General features: G+C 31.0%; 6 protein-coding genes across 6 annotated transcripts; 3 read left to right on the top strand and 3 right to left on the bottom strand.

Moving 5' to 3' along the window:
- The first annotated feature begins 66 nt into the window (after positions 1-66).
- On the top strand, positions 67-5,203 carry LOC123716291. Its single transcript, XM_045671954.1, has 5 exons — positions 67-219; positions 2,916-3,023; positions 3,314-3,391; positions 3,938-4,026; positions 4,797-5,203. Exons 1-5 carry the CDS (start codon positions 150-152, stop codon positions 5,025-5,027), a joined length of 576 nt encoding a protein of 191 aa, XP_045527910.1. The 5' UTR covers positions 67-149; the 3' UTR covers positions 5,028-5,203.
- A 2,046-nt stretch (positions 5,204-7,249) lies between these two features.
- LOC123716424 (NPC intracellular cholesterol transporter 2-like) lies at positions 7,250-10,505 on the top strand. Its single transcript, XM_045672167.1, has 3 exons — positions 7,250-7,466; positions 9,644-9,754; positions 10,070-10,505. The coding sequence occupies exons 1-3, from the start codon at positions 7,394-7,396 to the stop codon at positions 10,354-10,356; spliced, it is 471 nt and encodes a 156-aa protein (XP_045528123.1). The 5' UTR covers positions 7,250-7,393; the 3' UTR covers positions 10,357-10,505.
- Positions 10,506-10,969: 464 nt separating this feature from the next.
- On the bottom strand, positions 10,970-13,244 carry LOC123716425 (NPC intracellular cholesterol transporter 2-like). The gene is made up of 3 exons (XM_045672168.1): positions 13,116-13,244; positions 12,253-12,363; positions 10,970-11,365 (listed from the first exon to the last, which is right to left on the bottom strand). The coding sequence occupies exons 1-3, from the start codon at positions 13,192-13,194 to the stop codon at positions 11,067-11,069; spliced, it is 489 nt and encodes a 162-aa protein (XP_045528124.1). The 5' UTR covers positions 13,195-13,244; the 3' UTR covers positions 10,970-11,066.
- A 1,109-nt stretch (positions 13,245-14,353) lies between these two features.
- On the bottom strand, positions 14,354-17,564 carry LOC123716603 (glucoside xylosyltransferase 1). Its single transcript, XM_045672429.1, has 6 exons — positions 17,233-17,564; positions 16,844-17,153; positions 16,569-16,761; positions 16,242-16,357; positions 15,709-15,891; positions 14,354-15,371 (listed from the first exon to the last, which is right to left on the bottom strand). The coding sequence occupies exons 1-6, from the start codon at positions 17,364-17,366 to the stop codon at positions 15,195-15,197; spliced, it is 1,113 nt and encodes a 370-aa protein (XP_045528385.1). The 5' UTR covers positions 17,367-17,564; the 3' UTR covers positions 14,354-15,194.
- Positions 17,565-19,395: 1,831 nt separating this feature from the next.
- On the top strand, positions 19,396-20,643 carry LOC123716178 (probable DNA-directed RNA polymerase III subunit RPC6). Its single transcript, XM_045671785.1, has 4 exons — positions 19,396-19,692; positions 19,764-19,968; positions 20,039-20,290; positions 20,393-20,643. The coding sequence occupies exons 1-4, from the start codon at positions 19,496-19,498 to the stop codon at positions 20,630-20,632; spliced, it is 894 nt and encodes a 297-aa protein (XP_045527741.1). The 5' UTR covers positions 19,396-19,495; the 3' UTR covers positions 20,633-20,643.
- Positions 20,644-20,716: 73 nt separating this feature from the next.
- LOC123716155 (optic atrophy 3 protein homolog) lies at positions 20,717-22,350 on the bottom strand. The gene is made up of 4 exons (XM_045671745.1): positions 21,953-22,350; positions 21,698-21,866; positions 21,484-21,626; positions 20,717-21,412 (listed from the first exon to the last, which is right to left on the bottom strand). Exons 1-4 carry the CDS (start codon positions 22,092-22,094, stop codon positions 21,066-21,068), a joined length of 801 nt encoding a protein of 266 aa, XP_045527701.1. The 5' UTR covers positions 22,095-22,350; the 3' UTR covers positions 20,717-21,065.
- Positions 22,351-22,550: the final 200 nt, after the last annotated feature.

Genomic DNA, 22,550 nt, shown 5'->3' with positions numbered 1-22,550 from the left:
TCAGCTACTTATTTATAATTAAAATGATAATTAATGGATTAATGACTATTATGCACTGCCAGAATTGCCTTATCTTCTGCGATAGGTAATCGGCAGTGTCCAGTATATTAGAGAACACAGTGAAAAGTAGTTTTTATGTTTTCGTACGAATGTACCTAATTGGTTTGATATTGTATTTCTGTATCCTGACCCGCGCCTCTGTAATCTTTGAGGATTGCGGTAAGTTCTAATATGTGTTTTATTTTTTTAAATTATTAATTCAAGGATAATGTTTCCACTTACCTCGACTAAAAATGGATGTTTCGTTAAACTATGATTAATTAAAACAATTTTTTAACCGGATTAAAGCTATTTGTATTATTATAAACTTATAATTATTTTACATAATTTTAAATTTAAAATTTTCCGACGTTTCGCGTGCTTTACAGCGTGCGTGGTCATGGTGATATAGAACATTAAAGCAATAGTAAAATTTGAGCCTACAGGAGTTCTTCTTTTGTATGGACTCTTTAAGTCTAACTATTATAACTGATATTCTCTCCATAAAACTACAACTATTTAAAAGTTTTCTTAATATCAAGCGTGCTTCGGAGACTTCACGTTTTTGCTAGCTGATAAAATATATTGGTTAATAACCCGATTTTCTTTTTCAAAAGTCTCTTTAAAGCTAAGAATATTGTTAAGGCTAATTAAATTGTCAAATATATGATAAAATTACTCTTATCATACTATATTTTTTACATATTGCGTAAAGAAATCGCGACAGAGACTCCTAGAATAATATGATTAATTATAGATTTTTCTATTTGGTAATACCAATGTTGCCAATGTTTAGTTGTTGTTTTCATTTCGGTTAGAAACGTCGCATATTAATTATTGTGGTCGAAATCATGCTACGCGCTGACGTAGCTCTCCGCTCTCCTTACGACGAAACCTAGCGCTTCTTATTGTGAAATTATTTAAGGCGAAGATTTGTCTTAATAATTTTAATATATATGAAGATGCTATATATATATATCATCTTCAGGCAGTCGCTGACTTAATTCAATATGAAACCGACGATGAGGAACATGCTGGACAAACGGACTGGGTACGACAAAAACGCAGAAAGAAGAGGAAACCTCCCCGTTCCCCTGAAAGAAGTTACCTACTGATTATGTATTGATAATGGAATAAGTTAAGAAAAGTCGTCGTCGAAAATGTGAAAGATTACAGATCTTAATTATGGGATGGATGTCCTGGCCCGCTCCATACTTCAATATTGGGCTGGTCCTAGATCCGCGTCGACGTTCAAAGCGCACTTCGGGACACTTACCCCAAACCTTACTACCACAGCAGGTATGCTCTCACGCATAATGCCAAACCTAGTGCAGGCGAGCATTGTGACGCTGGCGTTATTGATGACGCGCTCCACACTGGAGTGGAACGGAGCCCTCTACTACGTGTGCAGGTTTACCTCAAGTAAAAACGTCTTACAGGCCGATATCACAGTTATCTATTATTAGAAAATTATTTAAGAACCGTCCCAACCCTATTAACGACAAGAAGCAGCTCGATAGTGAAAAATATTTTACCATAGAGCAGGTTCATAGAAACGCAAACAAAATGGACTTTTGAAAGCCAACTGTTCTGCCAAAACAAGGTGCTCAAGGGAATAGTCAATGCTCCTTGATACATTCGCAATAACGAACTCCATCGGGACTTTAGTGTAAAGGACATCCACACCACGACCACAATAATCACAAAGATTGCTGGAGCCGACGTACAAAGGCTCCACCAACACATGAATGTCGAGGCTATTCTGATTTCGGATATTCAATGCAGAATTCATGACTTAGATTTATCAAGCAACATGCCAATTCTTGTTTGAGTTCAACTTAATACCAAGTTAAAAATGGATAAGATATGACACTAATCAATCACAATAAAGAAAGTAGTACGGGTAGCATTACTGTAATCCTCTGATAAATAATTATTATTGTTCCATAATAATGTATAATTACACTGAATACATAATTAATATTTATATAGATATCTACGTACCTACATTGTATAGTAACTATTGTTAAAGTAATAATTATTAATAATTTGTCATTTTATAATGTTAATTCTCATTTGTTACGTAGTTAAAAATTGAGAATTAGAATCACTGCTGACAGCTGCTCTACTGACAATAAAAAAGAATAAAATTGAATCACTAAAGAAAAGGTAGAAAACCTTACGTACATTATCTTTGCCAAAACAAAACAAATAGAGGCTCTATTAAAGGAAATAAACATATATTTTAGATATATTATCATATTCATTGTGTTCGTTTGATACAAATATCCTACTAATGCTACCAAGAATGTCAGAACACCAGATATGTCGGAGTAAAACAGATTATCATTTCATTGTTGTATTTGTTATTGATGTAAATGTGATGATTTCTTCTGGGATTGTCAAAATAAACTTTAATAAATACGCCAATAACTTAAGAAAACACTTTTAAAACGGATTGAAGCTATGTATTATTATTAGTATTAGTTTTAAAAGTGTTTTCTTAAGTTATTGGCGTATTTATTAAGGTTTATTTTGACAATCCCAGAAGAAATCATCACGTTTACATCAATAACAAATACAACAATGAAATGATAGTCACCAATTAATTATTATTAATAACAACAGATATAAATAATTATCAACTACTCGTATATATAATATTAATGTATTAAAACTTGGTGTAGTTTTTGAAGTTTTGAGCCTGAAATGTTTTAACGCGCAATTTTACTCTTTCATGTAAAATTTATGACGGTGTATTTGATTAACTAGCTAAATTTCGTTATTAGTTTTTGAATTAGTCTATAAACATCCCAAAGCCTTTTCATAACGATTATTCATTTGATGTATTAAAACTTCCAATAATCTTATTTAAGGGTCCGAATATGACTTGGTAACGGTAAACATAGATGGATGTGATCACAGTCCTCCATGCTACGTCACACTCGGGGATAGAATACCAGTTAATGTGCGATTCTACGCAGGCAAGTATAATAATAAAACATTTAGAAGAACGCTTACAAACATTAAAGTGCAGATACTAGCTCAAGTAATGATTTTCCTTGAATTTTTTCAAGATAGTGACAATGCTTAAAAATTTAATTCTTATCGTAATGATTTTAAGTAATTATGACAGACATATACGAATAAGCCGAGTCATATTTTTTGCATTAATACTTCTAAAGATAACATTATTCATATTAAATTGAAGCTTAATAAAAACCATTAGCAGTGGATGCTTATGTAACGAATCCATTTGCTTTGCGTGTTTCAGACTTTGCATCTTTGCAGCTTGATCAAGATGTCATCATTAAGCTTAACTTCGTCAATGCCAGAACGCCTGTGACGCCGGGTGAGGTTTTCTTTAACATATTGTCTAAATCTATGAAATGGAATTAAAATGCGAAATAACATCGTAATATCCTTGAATTAAGCTTGGTCCGCTTCTTGAACCATGCAACTTACAATTAACTTGAGGTTACTAATTGACCTCGTATAAAGCTGTTGAAATTTCTGTTTGGGCATATGTAGGTACATAAGTGAGCGCGGCAGGTGACGCACGCGTTGAATAAAAGTACTAAGAATACCTACCTAAGGCAAAATTATAAAACATTAAATATATAAATTTAACATATAAATTAAATGCCGTCAACCTCAGCTCATCTTAACTCATTTGTTAGTAAATAAATTATCAAAGATGAAGAATGAAATATATGTAGGTGTGTTATATTATACAAAAACACCCCAGCGTTCTTGGAAATATTTGATCAGTTTTATTTCCATAGCAAATAATTCTAGTAGTTTGAGTTACATCCGAATTGCTAATTCACTCAGCTTAGGGTTGGGAAATATGGAATGTCGAAAACGACTTGTTGGATAATAAACTTGTTTGATATAGAGCCTTGTGACATCCTCTTATGCCCCGTGCAGACCGACGCTCTTACATCCTTTACTAGTGTTATGTCGGTACCAACTAATATGGCATTGGTAAGTTTATATATGTTATTCACATTACTGAAACTTATAGAGCGGTTCCGAACGGTCCAATTGGATTGGGGTCCTTCAAGAAAAGAGCGTACCAATTCTTAAACGAACGGCAACGCTTTTACGAGCCAATATCACTTAACATCAAGTTCTATAAAAGAAAAAAGATAGCGGTATCGTTGTAAATGTGTGTTGAATATGGGTTTGTTGTTGAGGGGTAACCTGAAACCTGAGCATTATTACAGATTTTTTAAATAAAATAAGCACAAATAACCAAAACTAACACAAATAAAAAAAATCTTCTGTAATAATGCAGTATATATATCGCAGTAACTAAATTCCTAAGTGGCCTAAGACACGTTAAAGGTATAGGACCAACACGTCATATAAAATGTAAACAAAGGACGATAAACTATTACGATGAAGCCCGGAAATCCAAGAATAATTGTAAGGAATATTAAATGGTCATTATCTGTTTCGTCATGTTTTGGTACAAGGAAAAATATTTTAAACCGCCTTTTTTGCCACGACTTCAAGTCGCCACTGAATCTGTAAGGTTATTTATGATTTTTACCATTAAAGAAAAGCTACTTCAAATTTTCGTCATTTTTTAATTGAATAAACTTCGATTGTAACGTTTCATGAGCTTTTGAAAACATTAATTTTAAAAGAGCTCTTTAAATTTCAATAGTATTTAGAATAGAAACTCTTTTAATAAATACTTATTGTTAATGCAATAAAGAAACGTTTTAACGAAATTATTTCCCTCACAGAACCAACGCGGATACCTTCAATGGCGAGTATACAATGAGAAAAACCGGGTGGTATTATGTTACTCCGTGCTTGTTCAGACACAGACCTATATTCAGAAAATGTTGAGACAGGCTTCTCTCCTTACCAAGGCTCTTACCGATGACGAGATTAAAGTTGTACAGCATCCTTTGGGGCACCCCCTCAATCCCGTTGGAAACTTACCAAACGTTACTTTTGAATTTTACGAATAACAATGTTTATTTATATATATTATTACAACATGTACATTAAAAGATAAATAGACCAATACATTTTATCAAAAATCACATAAAGTATACTAATCGTAAATCAATATTGTAACTACTGCTATATGTTTTCTATTATGAAATGTAATCAGATAAAACCCTAAATAAATACTAGTAATAAATATACACAATAAAATATGATGCATTGTTATATTTTGCCTTTAAGCGTTGGGCAATACAATTTATTAAGTAGATAAGTTATTTATGACGATTGGTCATGTTATGAGCGATGTTTCTAAGTGTTTACCTAGATATAGGTATTTACTCGACTGATATGGTCGAGTTGCATGCTGGAAGAATGAAATATCGTGAAACGAGTTAAACATTTCTTTTATTAGGTAGATATAGTCTGTAGTATTTTTCGTTTGTTGACATAGCTTTTACACATTAAGAAAACACTTTTTAAACTGATTGAAGCTTTGTATTATTATTATAAACTTATAATTATTTACATAATTTTAAATTATGTAAATAATTATAAGTTAAATAATTTTAATAATACATACCTTCAATCCGTTTAAAAAGTGTTTTCTTAAGATATAGTCTGTTTACACAACCTCTTCTAAAAGCGCCACATACATAAAAATAAATTATATTCATAAAAGAGTAATATATGGTTATATGTATAAATTGCAAGGAAGTTGAACTGTCACGGTTGGCAAGTTCGTTTCACGGTAACATTTTTATTGTAACCGTTTTATTAGAGGGACTTTAGCTTGTAGGTAGGTTATAAGGAAACTTAAATAATATAATAAATTTTTCACACAATTTTTGGTAAGGTAAGGTTAGCTTAGGTTAGCTGATATAGCCCGGGTCCCTTGGGTAGAATGCCTGGCGAACCCCGAGGGCCCATCTTAAGGGCGTGTGAAGGGCTGAGGTGTTTTTAGTGGGTCGGGTCTCGCTACCCCTCTGAATAGCAGAGGGATTTGAGTGTAGACCCAGCCCCACAGTCCCCGCGTCAAGCTCGATATCCTTGGCGCGGGCCTGCGCAAGCGCATTTTCACCTCATACAAAAAAAAAGGTTAGCTGAAATGTGTTTCATTCGAGATACAACTTGAAAAACATACACTTCTAACATAAACATCCTGCTATTTTTTTTAAATCGTTTAAAAACGAAAATGGTTCGTTTCGATTACTTTAAAGATCACAAAAATATCTTTGCATTGCATTGATCTTGCAGTCGCTTTAAAACAAGTTACTTCATGTAATTATATTTTGTTTCCGCAAATTTTAGGAATATTTGATCTAATGTGCTTATAATTCAATGCTCACTTTAAATAAAATCAACAAAAACCACTGCAATTATTATGTCATTATGTTAAGTAATATACACCGAAATAAAAATACCCAATAAGTATAAGCTTAGTACTGACTTATTATTGGCTTATAATATTATACCTCAGTTTTACTGGATGCTACGATATATACGATACCAAGGAGACAGGAAGTAGAGATCCAATATGAATTACGAGGTGAACTATATATCTACCAACCTACAAACGTAGGTTGGTAGGTATATAGTCCACCACTTAACGCAGTGTATAAAATATTTTTATTACTATCGCCTCCGTTCATTGTATTTTAGGGTGCGTAGAGTATTCATATATATAATACAAACTATATATATACAACGATACAAAAATACAAAGCCAAAACAGACTACATTGTTACACAAAATATACGACAGAAAACATAAGTTAATTACTTATGTAACAGATTACAACAAGAAAATTGAAATTGAAAATTAAACAAACTACTAAACTTAATATTTTAAAGAAAAAATAAATTGTTACTACTTACTACTAAAAAAAGTCTAAATTACTAAAATAATCTAATAATCTAAATATTATAGGACGCGGGCTTCCTATAATATTTCCTCAACATAAGCCCTCTATTTTTGAGCTAACCTCTGGATAAAACATTTATTTAGATTTTCAAATCAATAACAGTTTGACAGACTAAAGGTAGTATAGTATATAGTATAGGTCACAGTGTTTTTTACTCCTTGGAAAAAGGTGTGGTCGTCAAACAGTGGCGTCACTGGACGTGGGCGAGGTAGGGTCTAAATTGGGCGAATTAGATTGACTTACGGTCATAGCTATAAGTTATTTCGTTTCGTAGTTTTATACTTATAACAAAATAAATCAATAGGTAGATATCTAATCACTATCACGCTCTAAATAGACGTTATTCAGTCACTAGTAATTACTACTAGGAGCAAAACATTCGACCATAAAAGCGTCAAGTGTTTTTCAAGTTATGTTGCTGTCTTGCTCTTGGTTACCGCCAGTTACCAGTTGCCAGACATAAACATGTTTTCAAAGAGTGTAGTCGTGTGCTGCTTGCTGGCGTTGTCCGCTGCCACTGATGTTTTACAATGTCCTGGTATGTATCAGTTTTCAATTAACTCGACCTGCTTTCTTCTCATATTACTTTCTTCGCACAAAACGTAAGGTCGTGGAGGTGTTAGCTTTTCTTGTAAGTTTATAGAAAGTATTTCTATTAATTTTACACAGACTTCTTGCGACAAAAATGTTTCTAATTGAACGTTAACAAAGATTCACTCAAAGTCTATTAAAAGAAATATTTATGCAACTGATTCAAATATTATATAGGTATATAGGTTTGTTTTAATAAAATACCAAGGACAGGTATCGCGTAATATATATGAACACATTTAAAGTTTTATTTAGCTTTGGTTAATGTTAAAGGTTCACCACTCCTCTCCTTCGTCTGTCTAAGTGAAAAGTGCATATTGAAATATAAGGTAAACCGGCTACATTCGACGATATTGTTTTAATATTCTTTTTTTTCTGTGTATTAATATACATAAGTCATCATATATATAAGTCATACGAAGTACTCATGCGTTAATTTATTATGTGCAAACAATATAGATCTTCTAAAATCATTTCTGAAGGTCAAAGACTTTTGGAATCGACTACGTTATTGCGATTTTGCGATTTCATAAATTCCGATTGTTTTCTTTTTGCGCCAACAAAAACTGACAAGGACGTTAAACATCATGACAAAAAAGATTTGATTGAAGGCAGGATTATATTTATTTTTTGCGCTTCTACAACTTATTCGTTTTAGAATTCTACCATTGGTAAGAATTTTTTTTTAAATATTCTATGCTCTCTAAACACCTCAACCAGGAACATCACGATCAGACAGTAGCATAGAGGAACACTAGCGAAGAAGCTCTCATTGAAGCCAATGCAATTTTGGCGTGTGGCAAATATAACACTTTATGACTAATAAGCAATTTTTGCTGTATGATTAAGTTTATAGCTCAACTACTCAGCTGCGCTGTCTATATCTAGATCTTTAATTACATTCAGAAGTGATCTGAATGTAATTAAAGATCTGCGATGATCATGGACCATGACAGTAACCGGTAGTTACCTCGTCGCATTATAAACATGCATATTTAAAGACCAATGTGGTCTTACTACCTTGTATAGTTAAGTTTTAATTAAAAGAATTCAAACCCGCTCCAATTACAACTTGAGTAATTACTCAAAAATCAACTAATCCTTAGTTACTTTACAGTATATTATATTATGTTCTATCCAACATTATATCCGTAAATCCGTATCCGTGGTCTTTAACAATGTTTAGAAGTCAGCGTCTCATTTAGCTATTACACAAGTTTGCTGTGAAAAGTAAAAATAGACCTACTTTTAGCATTTTAGTTTATCTACAATATTCCTTACAGTTATTCACAATGAACAGAGCAGCGTAGTGGGTTTTTTCAAGGACTGCTATTTTTTATAGGTTTAGATAAAGATACCTGTGTATAATTATGAAGTAAATAGTCATCTATCTAGGTATATTATAGTTTCAAACGTGTCACAATTGACCGCTTACGTAATTCGTTGACCTTTGCGTCGTAAAACGCTTCGTATAGAAATACTAACTGCGACAAAAAATGCACAATATAATATATTCATATAGTAAGCAAGGGATTTTCCTTGCTACAGAGCATTATTTATATACTCAAAAAATATATTTTATAACGTTCAATGGTTATACCGATACATAACGAAGCAATACAGAAGCATTGATTTTGAAGTTATTATATACGAGCACAAAAGGAGCGTAATGCACATAACGTCATTTTTGTCTAAGATACATACGGCCGAAAGTTTTATAATAATAAACTTTATAAAACAAAATATGGTTATGTGGTCATCTAAATTATCGTAGTTAAACCCAGAGACCTAAGTTAATCGCAGACACATTGCATTTTTTTAAACATCTAGCATTTTAATGGCAATATAATGTCCTTATTTTAAAACATCACTCATTATTGATATTTAAATCATAATTATTTTTTTTTAATTCAAATTAATCAAATCAATTATTAAGTAATTATGATTACGCATGAATAACGTTTGGGAATTCAATAAACTACATATATACTAGTTTAGTTATTGATACAACAATTGATAACGAAAAAAAGAGAAATAAATGTTTTTTAGGTTGATATCGGAATGATATGATTATAAAATGAAAATATGAATTTGATAAATTATATATTTGGACATTACTTTCAGGTAAAAACACAGAAAATCTGAAGGAAAACGTGCAACTATCGCCATGCAAAAAATCGCCTTGTAAATTGAAAAAGGGAACAGATCAGCACATTACTATTACTTTCACTCCCAGTTAGTATACATTTTTATCATGTACAACTTGTAGGGCTTTATTCAGCCTCTTAATAGATATAAATATCGCGTGTTCAATTTTTATATGTATAAGTACTTATTAATCTAAATATTATTGGTTTGGAATTTTTTAACTCAATTATCTGTTTGTTATTAACCGGACAAATGAATTCTTCAATTTACTCAGTAACGTATTGAAGAATTTAATTAATGTTTCTTCACTAAAATAACATTTATTATCTATACATATTTACTATACCATTCTTGCGTGTTCTAATAAGTTTCAGTTTTCTTAATACGATTTTTATGTTTCAGACGAGGACGTTGCCGAGTTAAATAACCATGTGGTAGCTGACGTGTTCGGTGTGTCTTTACCGTTCGTAGGCGTGGATGGGAACAGTGTTTGCGACAAGATATCAACAGCGGACGGACAGAAGGCGCCATGTCCACTCAAAGCCGGAGTAAAATACACGTATAAAGACACATTTCCCATTCTCGACTTCTACCCCAATATAGAGGTCAAAGTTCACTGGGCCCTAATGAGTCCTAAGAGCGAAATTATTTGTTTCGAAACGCCTGTTAAAATAGTCTCTAAGAAGTGAGCTAATCGGATATGATCGGCTGTGGAATTCTAGGAATTCTTAATAAGAAACGCAGTTCAGCAGTTCGATTAACTTTAGAACTTAATCTTTTGAACTGTAGATTTTGTACTTGTTTTTAGTTCAATAAAGAAATTGCAATTCTTATACAATTAAGTTTATTTTCATTGTGTTGTGTAAAAGGGTATTCGCACTTCAGACTATTTCTCCACGTAGTTCTCTCATCACCCAAAAGCGCATCACCTATCAATAGGTGCTTAATTATTTAAACTGATGTACTATATCAAAGTATTAAAAAAGTAGATTCCATGACAAAAAATGCTAGCTTTTTGGACAAATTTTAAATAACATTTGAAAATTGACTGGTAAAAAATGTATTTTTTTTAATTATATCCAAAATATAATCTTACAAATGTCCCACCCTCGTATAACCTGTGCCGAAAATATAAAATTATCTAATATTTTATAATGCAATTTATTAGACACAGATGTCTCAAAAGAAAACTTTATAAACATGAATAATTTTGTATTAGGTCATATAAGTAAATATTCGCAATAATCATTGGAAAGTAATAAATAGTTAAATTGATGTCACATTGGAATTATAAACAATCAATATTGTGCTAACAAAATTCTTTATTATGCTCCTAAATACTTAGTTTTCGTAAGATAATATGGTAAACAAACAAAACAAAATCTCGCCATCAATTAAGTTAAGCCTTTTTTTTACCTGGTGATATGACTGCGGGAACTTCGAAACAAATAACATCACGTTTACCATCATGAAGAGCCCAATGGACGCGAAGGTTGACTTGCGGATAGTAGGATTCGATCGGGAAAATATTTGTGTAGACATACTCTTGGTCCGGTTGAAGTGGGCACGGTGCAGGGGAACCGTCTTCAGCCTTCTTCACGTTAGGACAGGCATCGGAGCCGGTCACCCCGAGGAACGGTAAGGGCAACCCTGCGATGTCCGCGTAAACATCGTTTGTAAGCGACTTCACGACAGTTTCTGAAAGGTTTTACGATTATATCAATACAAGTTTATTTAGCAAACAGAAGATAGAAATGTCAACTATAGTAAGGTTCTATGTGGACAGGCCATAAGCTGAGTTTATAATCAGCCATGAAACAGGCCTCTATTCTTATGGTTTTGTTTATAATCCTTTAACGGTTCAATATAGTTAAAATAGTAAACTTATGTAAACAGTAAATTTAGATAGGTTATTGAAACTAGCCGTAAGTCAGTTAAACTGACCGCCTTGATGATGACGGTGTTATTTTAAAAGGCTTTTCATGGAAATTAGGTGTTATCGAAATAAAATTCAGTAAATATACAATAGTATTGTCTTTTGTTAACATAGCTTTTACACATTGAAAAAAAACACTGATTTACCGGATTGAAGCTATGTATTATTATAAATTTACGTGGTCACGCACGCTGTAAAGCACGCGAAACGTTGGAATTTTTTAAAATTATGGTAAATAATTATAAGTTTATAATAATACATAGCTTCAATCCTGTAAAAAAAGTGTTTTCTTTCAAATATACAATATTTAAGCAAAGAGTAATTCTACTGCGTTAGCATTAAGTTTATTTAATGAATAAACTCGGGATGTAGCTGATCAAGCCTTCTTCCTAATATTAATAATAAATTTATTCGATCTTTATTAATATCATATTGCTCTACTCTCGTTTTTTTACGATATGAGGTAGGATCCACGTTGAGTCCATAAATTTTGCTTTTATAAAAAAGTAATTTTACATACAGTTACAGCCTCGTTAGGTGCAGTTTGTACAAATGTGGTATTGCTATGTATAAATAATTAGGCACCTGATAGTCAAAGTACATTGTGCCGAACCTTACAAGTTAACTTAATATTGATTGAATCACTTACTTGGTTTAAACTTAAATGTTACGGTGGTAACGGAGCCCTTTGTAAGTTTGCATCGAGATTTACCACACGGTGTGATTTGAATTCTTTCTTGCAAGTTGTCGAACTCTTGACCTGTAATATTGTTAAAAAATAATTTGTATTTCAAAGTAACCACCAGTTGCAGCTCTTTATGTTTGTAAGATGCATACATTAGTCTTTGCTACTAAGTATACTACAAGGCCCAATTACCGAACCCAATAAACACTTGTAGAATCTAAACCGAATCGTCCGAGTTAAACGCATTCATTTAACTAGGACCTCAATTATTCAGATACGGAGGCCATATCACCACACCTAACTACAGCATCCAAAAGAATGACCCACTTTGGTGAGGTATCATTACATATATAAAAATAAATAAAAATAATATTACAATTCACTTTACGCTTACATTTATTTCCAAGAATTCCTTGTAAAAGTTCAAAAACTAACAAATTCTTATAGGTCGAAAAACCTTTTTCCTAAGTAAAATCTGATTAAGCTTTGGAGGTCCAGAGTAAAAGCGACAGGATAGGTCGGTTTAAAATCAATATTTAAAAATCTTTAAACGTCGTTATTAAATGATGTGATCACATCCAACTAAAACATAAATATTACATTTCCTAAATCAATATTTTTGTTAAATGTGAACTAAGAGAGATATGAATGATTTTATTTTTAGCTGAGAACCAATAAAAATATGTTTATTCGTTGATTAATATTTTATTCAAAGTTATAATAACAAATATTCATTAAATGTTCTTGTAATTTTAGACCGTAATAGGACATAGCACATTATGCCCATACTGAAACCGATATTTTTTTTATTTAAATTGAATTCTTACCGACACACTGTGCAGCCGGTGTTTCACTAGATATAGAGGATGCCAATAATAGGACACAGAAAATGATAAGAGGTTTCATTTTAACGAGACGCAACCGTTTCTGAATACAGGTGCACAACGATTGAGCAATTTAAAGGAATCCGCGCATTAAAACTAGTTAGAACACCTCGAATTTTATTTTTTATTTTACTATTAATTTTATTACGGACGTGAACTGTTAAAAAAATAAGTTAACCAATTGGAGATTCCGTTGATAACGATAAAGTCAAAAATACAATTACAATGAGTTAAATAAAAAATTTATATAAAAAATTTTTTGACTTGTACTCCCTCTGACCCTTTATAACGTTATTCGTTATAAGGAAACTTCTCTATAACGTAAAATGAGTTAAATTTGTTTGGTTTATCACAAAATCCATACATTATTTCACTGTTTAAAACGCAACAGCCAGTCTCTATTACGAAAAAATATTTTCATATTTAGACACCAACAACATACTTAAGTGTAATTACTTTTATAATTTTAAGCTAATGATAAGCTTACAACAAATATTGGCGTAGGAAAACACGTCAGGCAAATTTAACAGAATATATGTGTTTAGAACAATTTATCTACTGATAGTAATAAAATTAGAAATTATTGTAATTGGTTAAATTTGGCCTTTTTTCCCTTTTCTGCATATAACGAAAACTCTTTATAACGAAAAAAATGTCGGTCCCTTTAAATTCGTTATAAAGAGTTTACACTGTTTATGTAGATTTAGGACCGTACAAATATGTTCAAAATGAAACAATAATTATATCAATCGTTTATTAGTATAATAAAATACAATGAGTAAACAAAATAATTTCATGTTTTTAATGAGGCAGATTAAAATACTTCTATTTATAATAAAACGTACATTTACAACTAAAACTAGGGATTAATAAAGGCAACCTTTATAACATATAATATAATTGTAATAAATTAAAAACTTACACTTCTGGAACAAATAATACTATTTTACTATTTGACCTAGTAACATTTATGCATTTGTAAAAAGATATTCCAATTCAAGATCATTCATTTATTTAGGTAACATAATGTACACTTATAAACGTCAATAAAGACATACATATTAAATGCTTCTAATTTTACATTTACTATCAGTTCTTAAACCAAGGGCGTAGAACGGAAGAGAAGAACTGGCAATGAACTCTCCGCCACTCTTTTTAATCGCCAAGTTTTTTTATCTCACACAACGTTTGTAAGTAGCTGCAACCATTACACCATGTTCCACGTGATATCTAAAGTTATTAATAAAACAAATAAAAAAAACAAAGATTTGTCTTCTATCAGCAGTAGGCATGGTGAAATAAGAGCACCTACTTACATTCTTGAGGGTACAACACGCAACACGCGATATTGATAGATAACTGGGAAACTAATAAACATAAACACAATATCTTAGACATAGTTTAAAAGGCAAAAAATATAACAATGGTTTATGTTTTAAACAGATTTATATTAATTTCAATTAAACTTCCAAATCTAAGATATTAAAAATCATAATTAAAATAACAATTGATTATTGTACACAAAGGAATTAACTTTGTTTTGTTATAATTACCTACGTCAAGTAACCAATAAACAGCAATAAAATATTGTTTCGCGTGTGCACGATACTTATGAATATTGATATTAAAATTTACTGTTTAATGTTACAATTCATTCTCAAAACGAAAACAGTCGAAGCCAGATTACCAAATAAAGCCGCAGTTTGATGGTGTAAATCAACTGGTAACAATAAACTACGTCAAAATTCTCCAAATGAAATAAAAAGAACCGAAACTTGGAATACTAAGAAGGGATAACATCTGACATTTCATCTTACTCAATCGTAAATTACTTTTTCATAAGATTCGTTATCGTATGCGTCTGTCAACAAGGGAATATAATAATAATACTTTTTTTGTTAGATTCAGTCATTCGTATTGTTATATTGTATTAAAATATAGTTTTTGGCGGTATGGGGTAATATGGATTAAATGCCTTGTTTATTTATATCACAATATATATATAAAAAGCATAATTAATACTTATCTGTTAGGTTTTACGTACATATTATTCAATATCCGTCTGGGCAATTTTAACAAACCGTTTTTTTGGTTTCCACAATTCGACTCTTGCGCCGCGTCTAGATATTTTTCCATATTGTTCAAAACCTCGCTGGGATCACCCCCAACCTTATATTCATCCATTGCTCTATATATAGCCTGCAAGATACATGTTATGACTAGTATGAAATGTAATATGTACAAAATTAATGTGTTTTGTACATTATGACTACATAAATTATATATTACGGTTAGGTAAAGTCAATAGCGCTAGTAGTTGCAATCGTCAATTCAGTGGCCAATCATCCACAATCATCATTATCCACTTGCTCTGTCCCCAATTATTGAATGGTGTCGGTACTATTGTGTGTCTTATGCTTACATGTATCCATCCCTTTCACACTTCATGTCAATTTAGCAATGCCATTAAAAAATATATTCAAAAATCATTTTGTATCAATAACAATTCTTTATTTCATAATGTTCATATGATTACCTCAAAAGCAGGCTGCTTATGGTTATGGAATGCTCTCCGACTGCCATGTAATATGAACACTCCCCTATCTGTGGCATCAGCACAGGCATCACCATACATACACTGATCGGTCCGGTAGTTATATCTACATGACAAAAGATAAACTGCCTCTTCGTGATAGTGAAATATTATATTAATAATATCCTGAAGAAAAAAAACAATATAATATATAAAGTTTTTCATTGATTAACTATGAAGTTATGTTTCTTTGGCATTCTCTGCAAATTAATTTTAATTTACATGTACATATTGCTATCCAGTTTTAGGAAAGAGATAATAAATAATTATCATTAAAAATTCATAATCTTTTTTTGTTATCAGATTTTAATGAAACAAGGGGTATTTATTACTGTTGATAATGAACTTAAATCCAATCAAATCTGTGTTGTTGTGGTTGAGCATGAACTGACAAACACAAAACAGATTTGCAAACTAATTTATTATTTCACCAATATTGCAACTTAAAGTCTAATATGTTCTGAAGAGCACTGTACCTGATCACCCCAAGGAATGTAAAGCTTATATTTCAACATAATCGGAGTCACATAATCAACCCATGCAAATTCTCGCATTCTTGTCAAATTCATTAGCATAACTCCAGAGTTAAGACCTTAAAAAAATCATCATGTATGCTATCTATTGCACAAATATTTGCATAGCTTATTTTAGCATAACTTCCATATATTTTATATGACAAAACAATTTTTACACCTAAGATCATAATTGTGGTTGAAAGTTTAATCACAAAAGCTATTTATCAATAATCAATTAATAAAATGAAATTTTTACACAATTTTACAATGCATTGTTATATATATTACCATATTTTCCATAAAACGGGTGTTTTGCAAACCGAGGATACCATGATACATTTGGATTATCATCTTCCAGTGACATAGCAGATATCTGAGTTGCATTGAACTGTGAAAACAAATCCCACAACTGTTCAGGGGGACCAAGAAATATAGTATCTGTGTCCACATACAGCATAGCGTCTACATGTGGGATGAGTTTCTAAAACAAAATTAAAACAATTGAAGTTACTATAAGCTAGCATTTAAAAATATAATGTTATATTTAGATAAAAAAAACTAACAGGTATAAACAATCTTTGAGCTGCACATTTGCTAAATAAATTCATCCATTCCTCTTTGTGTTCCTCTGGAAACACTATCCTCTGAATCTCAAAATTTAAGTTATCACCAAGTATTTTCTTCCATTTGTTTAAAGTTATGCTAAAGTTATTTCTTAACTTGTCATCAGCAAATATTATAAAGTGTAAGGGTGAACTTGAGAAAAGTAGACTTGATTTAATTAAATTTAATGATTCATTGAACCTTGAATCACAAACAACAAATGATATTACAACTCTATTAACATTCTTTGTAATATAATAGACATTATCCCTGGAACAAAACATACTTGTGAATTATTCGATGAAATAACTGAAATCTAAAATAAGTTGTGCATCGAATTTTAATATACCTATAATTTGAGGGGAGAGTTGCATTATTCTTATATGCAGTTAAAGAATACTTAGATAAATTTGTTGCATAAAAAAACAAGATTATACAACACAAACACAAGAACAAAAATAGTTTTGTATAATGTTTTCTCATATTGTAAAGTCAACTACAAAGTTATGACAACTTCATAACAAAGAATATACTGTAAAGGATTGTTGTGTTCATTATCATGTATGAAGCTTTTAACGATTTAATATCTAATAGTACTTTGTTTGAAACACATAACTAGTCATGATCAGCGCAAATGAAAATTGAAAATCTTAGATTATAGAACTAAACGAATTATATATCTATATGTTATGAATAAAGTTTTTTTTTTAATTTTATGACCTGGTACCATAGACTTTTAAGTCATAAATTATTTGGAAAATGTTAATTACTTTGGAGTCACTACACTTCACTTCACTAAATTTCTTCATTTAAATTGTTTAAATTGTATTTTTTATGTAATTATAAATAGGTTTATAGGATGTTAGATCTTTTAGTAAAACGATAAATAAATAGATAACCACAGCATATACTTTTGATTAAATACGTCATATTTGGACATCAAAGATTAAAGATTATACATACATTAAATACAGGAACTTGAGACAAAGTTACTTTGAGTCAAGCGTGGCCCACTAACGCCAAACGAATGTATATGAAAATGGACATGTGTTAAAGCGTGAGCTACTATTAAACTCATATAAATCCTTTTAGGAGTGGTGAAGTTTTTTTTATTTTTTGAATCGCGACACGACGTCATGGATAGGTACACAATTTATACTGGGTATAATATTCATATGGAATTACTTGCTAAAATCCTTATCCACAATAGTAACTAGTATTATAACCAAATATCCATTTTACACGCCTGTCTTACATTTTTGCACATCCTTTAATAGCCCTGTTAATAGTTTGCTTTGGGTATACATTAATATCACGATGAAAAATGCCTCTGTGGCGATTTTCAGCAACTTTATTGAGACTTTCACCGAGTCGTTTGTTATCGTCGCATTCTTAAAAGAAATATTTATTTATATTCTTTATATTCCTACGTTGTGTTATATTTTTTTTCATTCACAATAATAGATAGTTTGATAGATAAAAAATGGACCCAGATAATTATTACAGTATCTATTATACAATAATGCTATAAATATTTAACTCGATATGTGCTTTATTTTAACTAATGTACCTATTAATTTCTTAAATTTCATGAATAATTTTAATTTTTTATTTTAATAGTTAAACTGTTATTTTGAACTCTTCTTAAGTGCAGTAGCTCTTGGTTGGTTTTTAGGAGGTATGTATATGTATATGGTTTATTTCAATAAATTACCTGCTACAATTATTAAAACTATTATTACCTCCTACAATTATTGTTAAATTATTTTTAAAAACTATATACACAGCTCTACATTATTTATTTTAAGACTCGTATTTAACTCGAACCAACAAACTAAACCAAATTTAAACTCCAAGGCTGTCTATAACTGAAATTATAAAATATATAATACTCCAAATAACAGCTATTTTATACTACTTGTATTTTTAAATCATAAGTATAACTGTATCATTTTTTAAATTGATATCTATTTATAAACATTCTGTAGGCGGTGGACTGCTTCATCTTCATCTAATACCATTATGAATTAGGAGTAGTGAAAAACTTTGGCTTAAAGGTCGCGTTACCAGGGGCTTACTCCTGATGTAGTAGTGTATGTAGAAAGTCAAAATCTAAATTTGTATGAAAATTTGTCAAGCCGAACTCTCTATTTTGCTCTCTCTGTTATTCCCACGAGAATGTGTGTGCTCCTATTTAACAATGCCTTCCGCTGATGGACAAAACTTTGTTTTTCTATTAAATTTAATATGATTAATTAACTATTCATTTCTTATGAATTCTTGTACTAGAACTTGGTGAAATTCATGGCTCCTTCCAAACATTGTGTAAAACAAAAAGCTTGACGATTAAAAAGAGTAGCGGAGAGTTTATTACAGTTCTTCTCTCCCATGCGTTTGATTTGAGAACTGACAGTAAATAATATGTAGGTGTTTCTTTTTGACGTTCATAAGTGTACATTGTATTACCTATATAAATAAATGATTTTGACTTTGACATTTGATGTGAGCCTGAAAAATAATTTCAAAACAAATTAATAAAGTCTATTTTCTTTGACTCTCTAACTTAGCATTGTATAATAAAATTGGTTTTAAACGTATACATATTTCAAGATATGAGTGAAAACAAAACAGATGATGTATCTGAACAGATTCTTAATGCTGTTAAAAAAAATTCAAAAGGTATATCAGCTACAGACATGGCAGCCGAAGTTCCAGACTTACCGTCTGCAGAACTTGTTGGAGCAATAAATAAATTGTTACAACAAGGTTATTTAGATATCTATAAACAGGATGGTGCGCTCATTTATAAGTAGGTACTTTTGCAATTGCTGTTACTACATAGATTTTAGTATTTTATTAGTAAACTTAATTGTGATTTAGGATAAAAAACCAGCTTTCAAAGCAAGTAGTAAAAGGAGCGGATAATGAAGAAAAGGTTGTATATAATTTGATAGAAGAAGCTGCTAATAAAGGAATTTGGATTAGAGAAATAAGAAATCAATCTAACCTTACCAATCCACAGCTTACAAAAATATTAAAGAATTTAGAAAGCAAAAAACTAATAAAAGCTGTTAAATGTGTTAATGTAAGTTTAAAATTGTAATAAGGTTAAGTTACTTTTATATGAGAATGTACTTAATCATAAGGTGTTTCAGGCTTCAAAAAAGAAAGTTTATATGCTTTACAACTTAGAACCAGACAGATCAATTTCAGGGGGAGCTTGGTATCAAGACCAAGACTTTGAATCAGAATTTGTTGATATCCTTAATAGGCAATGTTTACGATTCCTTCATCAGAGAGCGGATAAAATAAAAAATAATCCTAGAGGGCCTATTGTGGGTCGAACTCAATCATATGCAACAGCTATTGAAGTACAGAAATATATCACAGATTTAGGAATAAGTAAAGTTAGTAGTTTTTTAAACGTAACTAAAATAATAAAAGTTGCACTTTGTTCTTATTGTAACACCTTAATATCTATACTTATTATGAAATTGACAATATTTCAGGTAAAACTTGAAGTTGAAGATGTTGTTACAATTTTAAACACTTTGATTTATGATGGAAAAGCTGAAAGCACTGTGTATCCTGATGGCAGTAGAGTGTATAGGGCTATTGAATCACTAATACCACCACCAGGTCTAGTGCAAGTACCATGTGGCATCTGCCCCTTGATTCACAAATGTTCCTCCACAGGACTTATTACCCCACAAGACTGTAAATATATGAACGAATGGCTCGAGCAATAAAATCCATAAACAGAAAATTGTTTTTAATATTTATTTTCTTTTTAGATCCTTAAAATTAAAGAACATTCACCTTCATGTTGTAGAATCTAATTTGTTAAGTTTTATATACTGTAATTTAACAATTTCAAATCTATTAATATAATACTTGAAGTAAAGCTTAAAATCTAGTGTATTTCTAAAAAAATTCAACATTCCTTTACTACATTTTAAATAATAAAGGTAACCTCAATACCAAGACTAGTTAAGATATTAAATAAGCTTAGAGTTTTTTTCCATTCTTTCAAATATGTCAATTGACTTATTTTGTAAAAAATGCAAAGTATTCCTTTTATCACATAATCTAAGAAGTTTTTTTATACATTTACTATACATACATTCTTCCTTATTTAATATAGAAGAGTTATCCTATAAAACCATTGCTGAACATATACTTTTAAAATAAACTCCTAAAATTATTTTCTAAATTGTAAAGAGCTTCTGAGAGTACAGCTCGCTCTCTTGTATAACTATTTTTGCTATCCTTTGGTTTGACTTGTTGCTCACATGTATTCAACTGAACAAAAAGAGAATTCAAGACATCCATTTGTATATAGTTTAAAGACTTTAAGATAATTCCATTGTTTGGGTATGGAGTGCTAGAGTAACTTTTTTGATGATCCATTGAGTGACTTTCAAAATTAGATGGTGGAATTGTGACAATTTCTGTTGGTTTAGGTGTCTCAGATTTTGGTGGTGTCTTTCCAGAAGGGTTGTTACTACTTGGGTTTCTTGGTTTGTTGTCTAGAAATATAATAAACTGGTAATGAAATGTATAAAACAATAGAAGAAATCATTTAATCCTTATAACTTACCAAGGTCATGAATTAGTCTCTCCATCTCTCTAAGTTGTGTTTGTTGTTGTTGAACAGTAAAATAAAGATCAGTTATTGTACCAGTAATATGTTTCATTTCTGCTTCTCTTTTAGCTTCTTTGGATGCCTCTTTTTTACTTTGTCTGTCAAGGCAAATTTAATAATTTATCTTCATTTTTTTATTTATGTTATGTGTATGAATGAAAAACCTTACCGATTATATTCAACTATTAATAGGCCAGCACCAATAACAAAGATGACTGTTTCTCCAAGAAGGTTGGCACCAAGCTCAATAGCCATGTCTTGACTGAGAACTGGTATATTAACTGGTTTACCAAGATTCAGGATCCACATTTTAGCCTTCACTTCACACCAATTGTAAACTAAAAATTTAAAATATTCAATAATGTTGAGACCTGACTGTACAAGGATAGTTTTAATATAAAAAAAATTTACTACAGCTACTTACATTGAGCTGGAGGCATGCATACATAAGTTCTAAAAAACGGACTATTTTTAGCCCTTTCTTTACATATATTTGCAATAGGCTTGCTAATTTGCTTTATTAATAGCACAGATAATTTTGCTATAGGAAAAGCTCCAACAACCATGGTTGTATTTAACAAAAGATCCAGTTAATATTCCTTTCTTTTTCCGTATAATAAATAAAATTGTTATATTACAAAATTATATTATTTTTTATATCCTCAATACATTTCTTAAAAAACAATATTATCTAACATTTTCAATTTTCCTGGATGGTATACTGTAAACTGTATATCTTGTGTCCACTGTCCACAGATAAGGCAGAAGTAAATCATAAATGTACAATTGCTCAGATAACAAATACAAAAAACAATTATAATACTATTTTGATGTGACAACGTCTTATAATTCGATGGAGCCGGCTGCACGCTCGAAAAATCATGACTCATGCGGCGTTACCTCCCTCTGAGGCGTTCCATTTAAGGCTTGAAGTGCAAGCGAGAGCGCGGAACGAGCGACAAAGAGGCACAATCGGCCTCCGCGTTCGGCAGTGTTCGACATCTGTCTCTCTCCTACTTGAG

The sequence above is a fragment of the Pieris brassicae genome, chromosome 11 (assembly GCF_905147105.1).
Source record: "Pieris brassicae chromosome 11, ilPieBrab1.1, whole genome shotgun sequence".
In the NCBI taxonomy this organism is placed as follows: domain Eukaryota; kingdom Metazoa; phylum Arthropoda; class Insecta; order Lepidoptera; family Pieridae; genus Pieris; species Pieris brassicae.
This window is presented reverse-complemented; position numbering and strand designations above follow the sequence as displayed.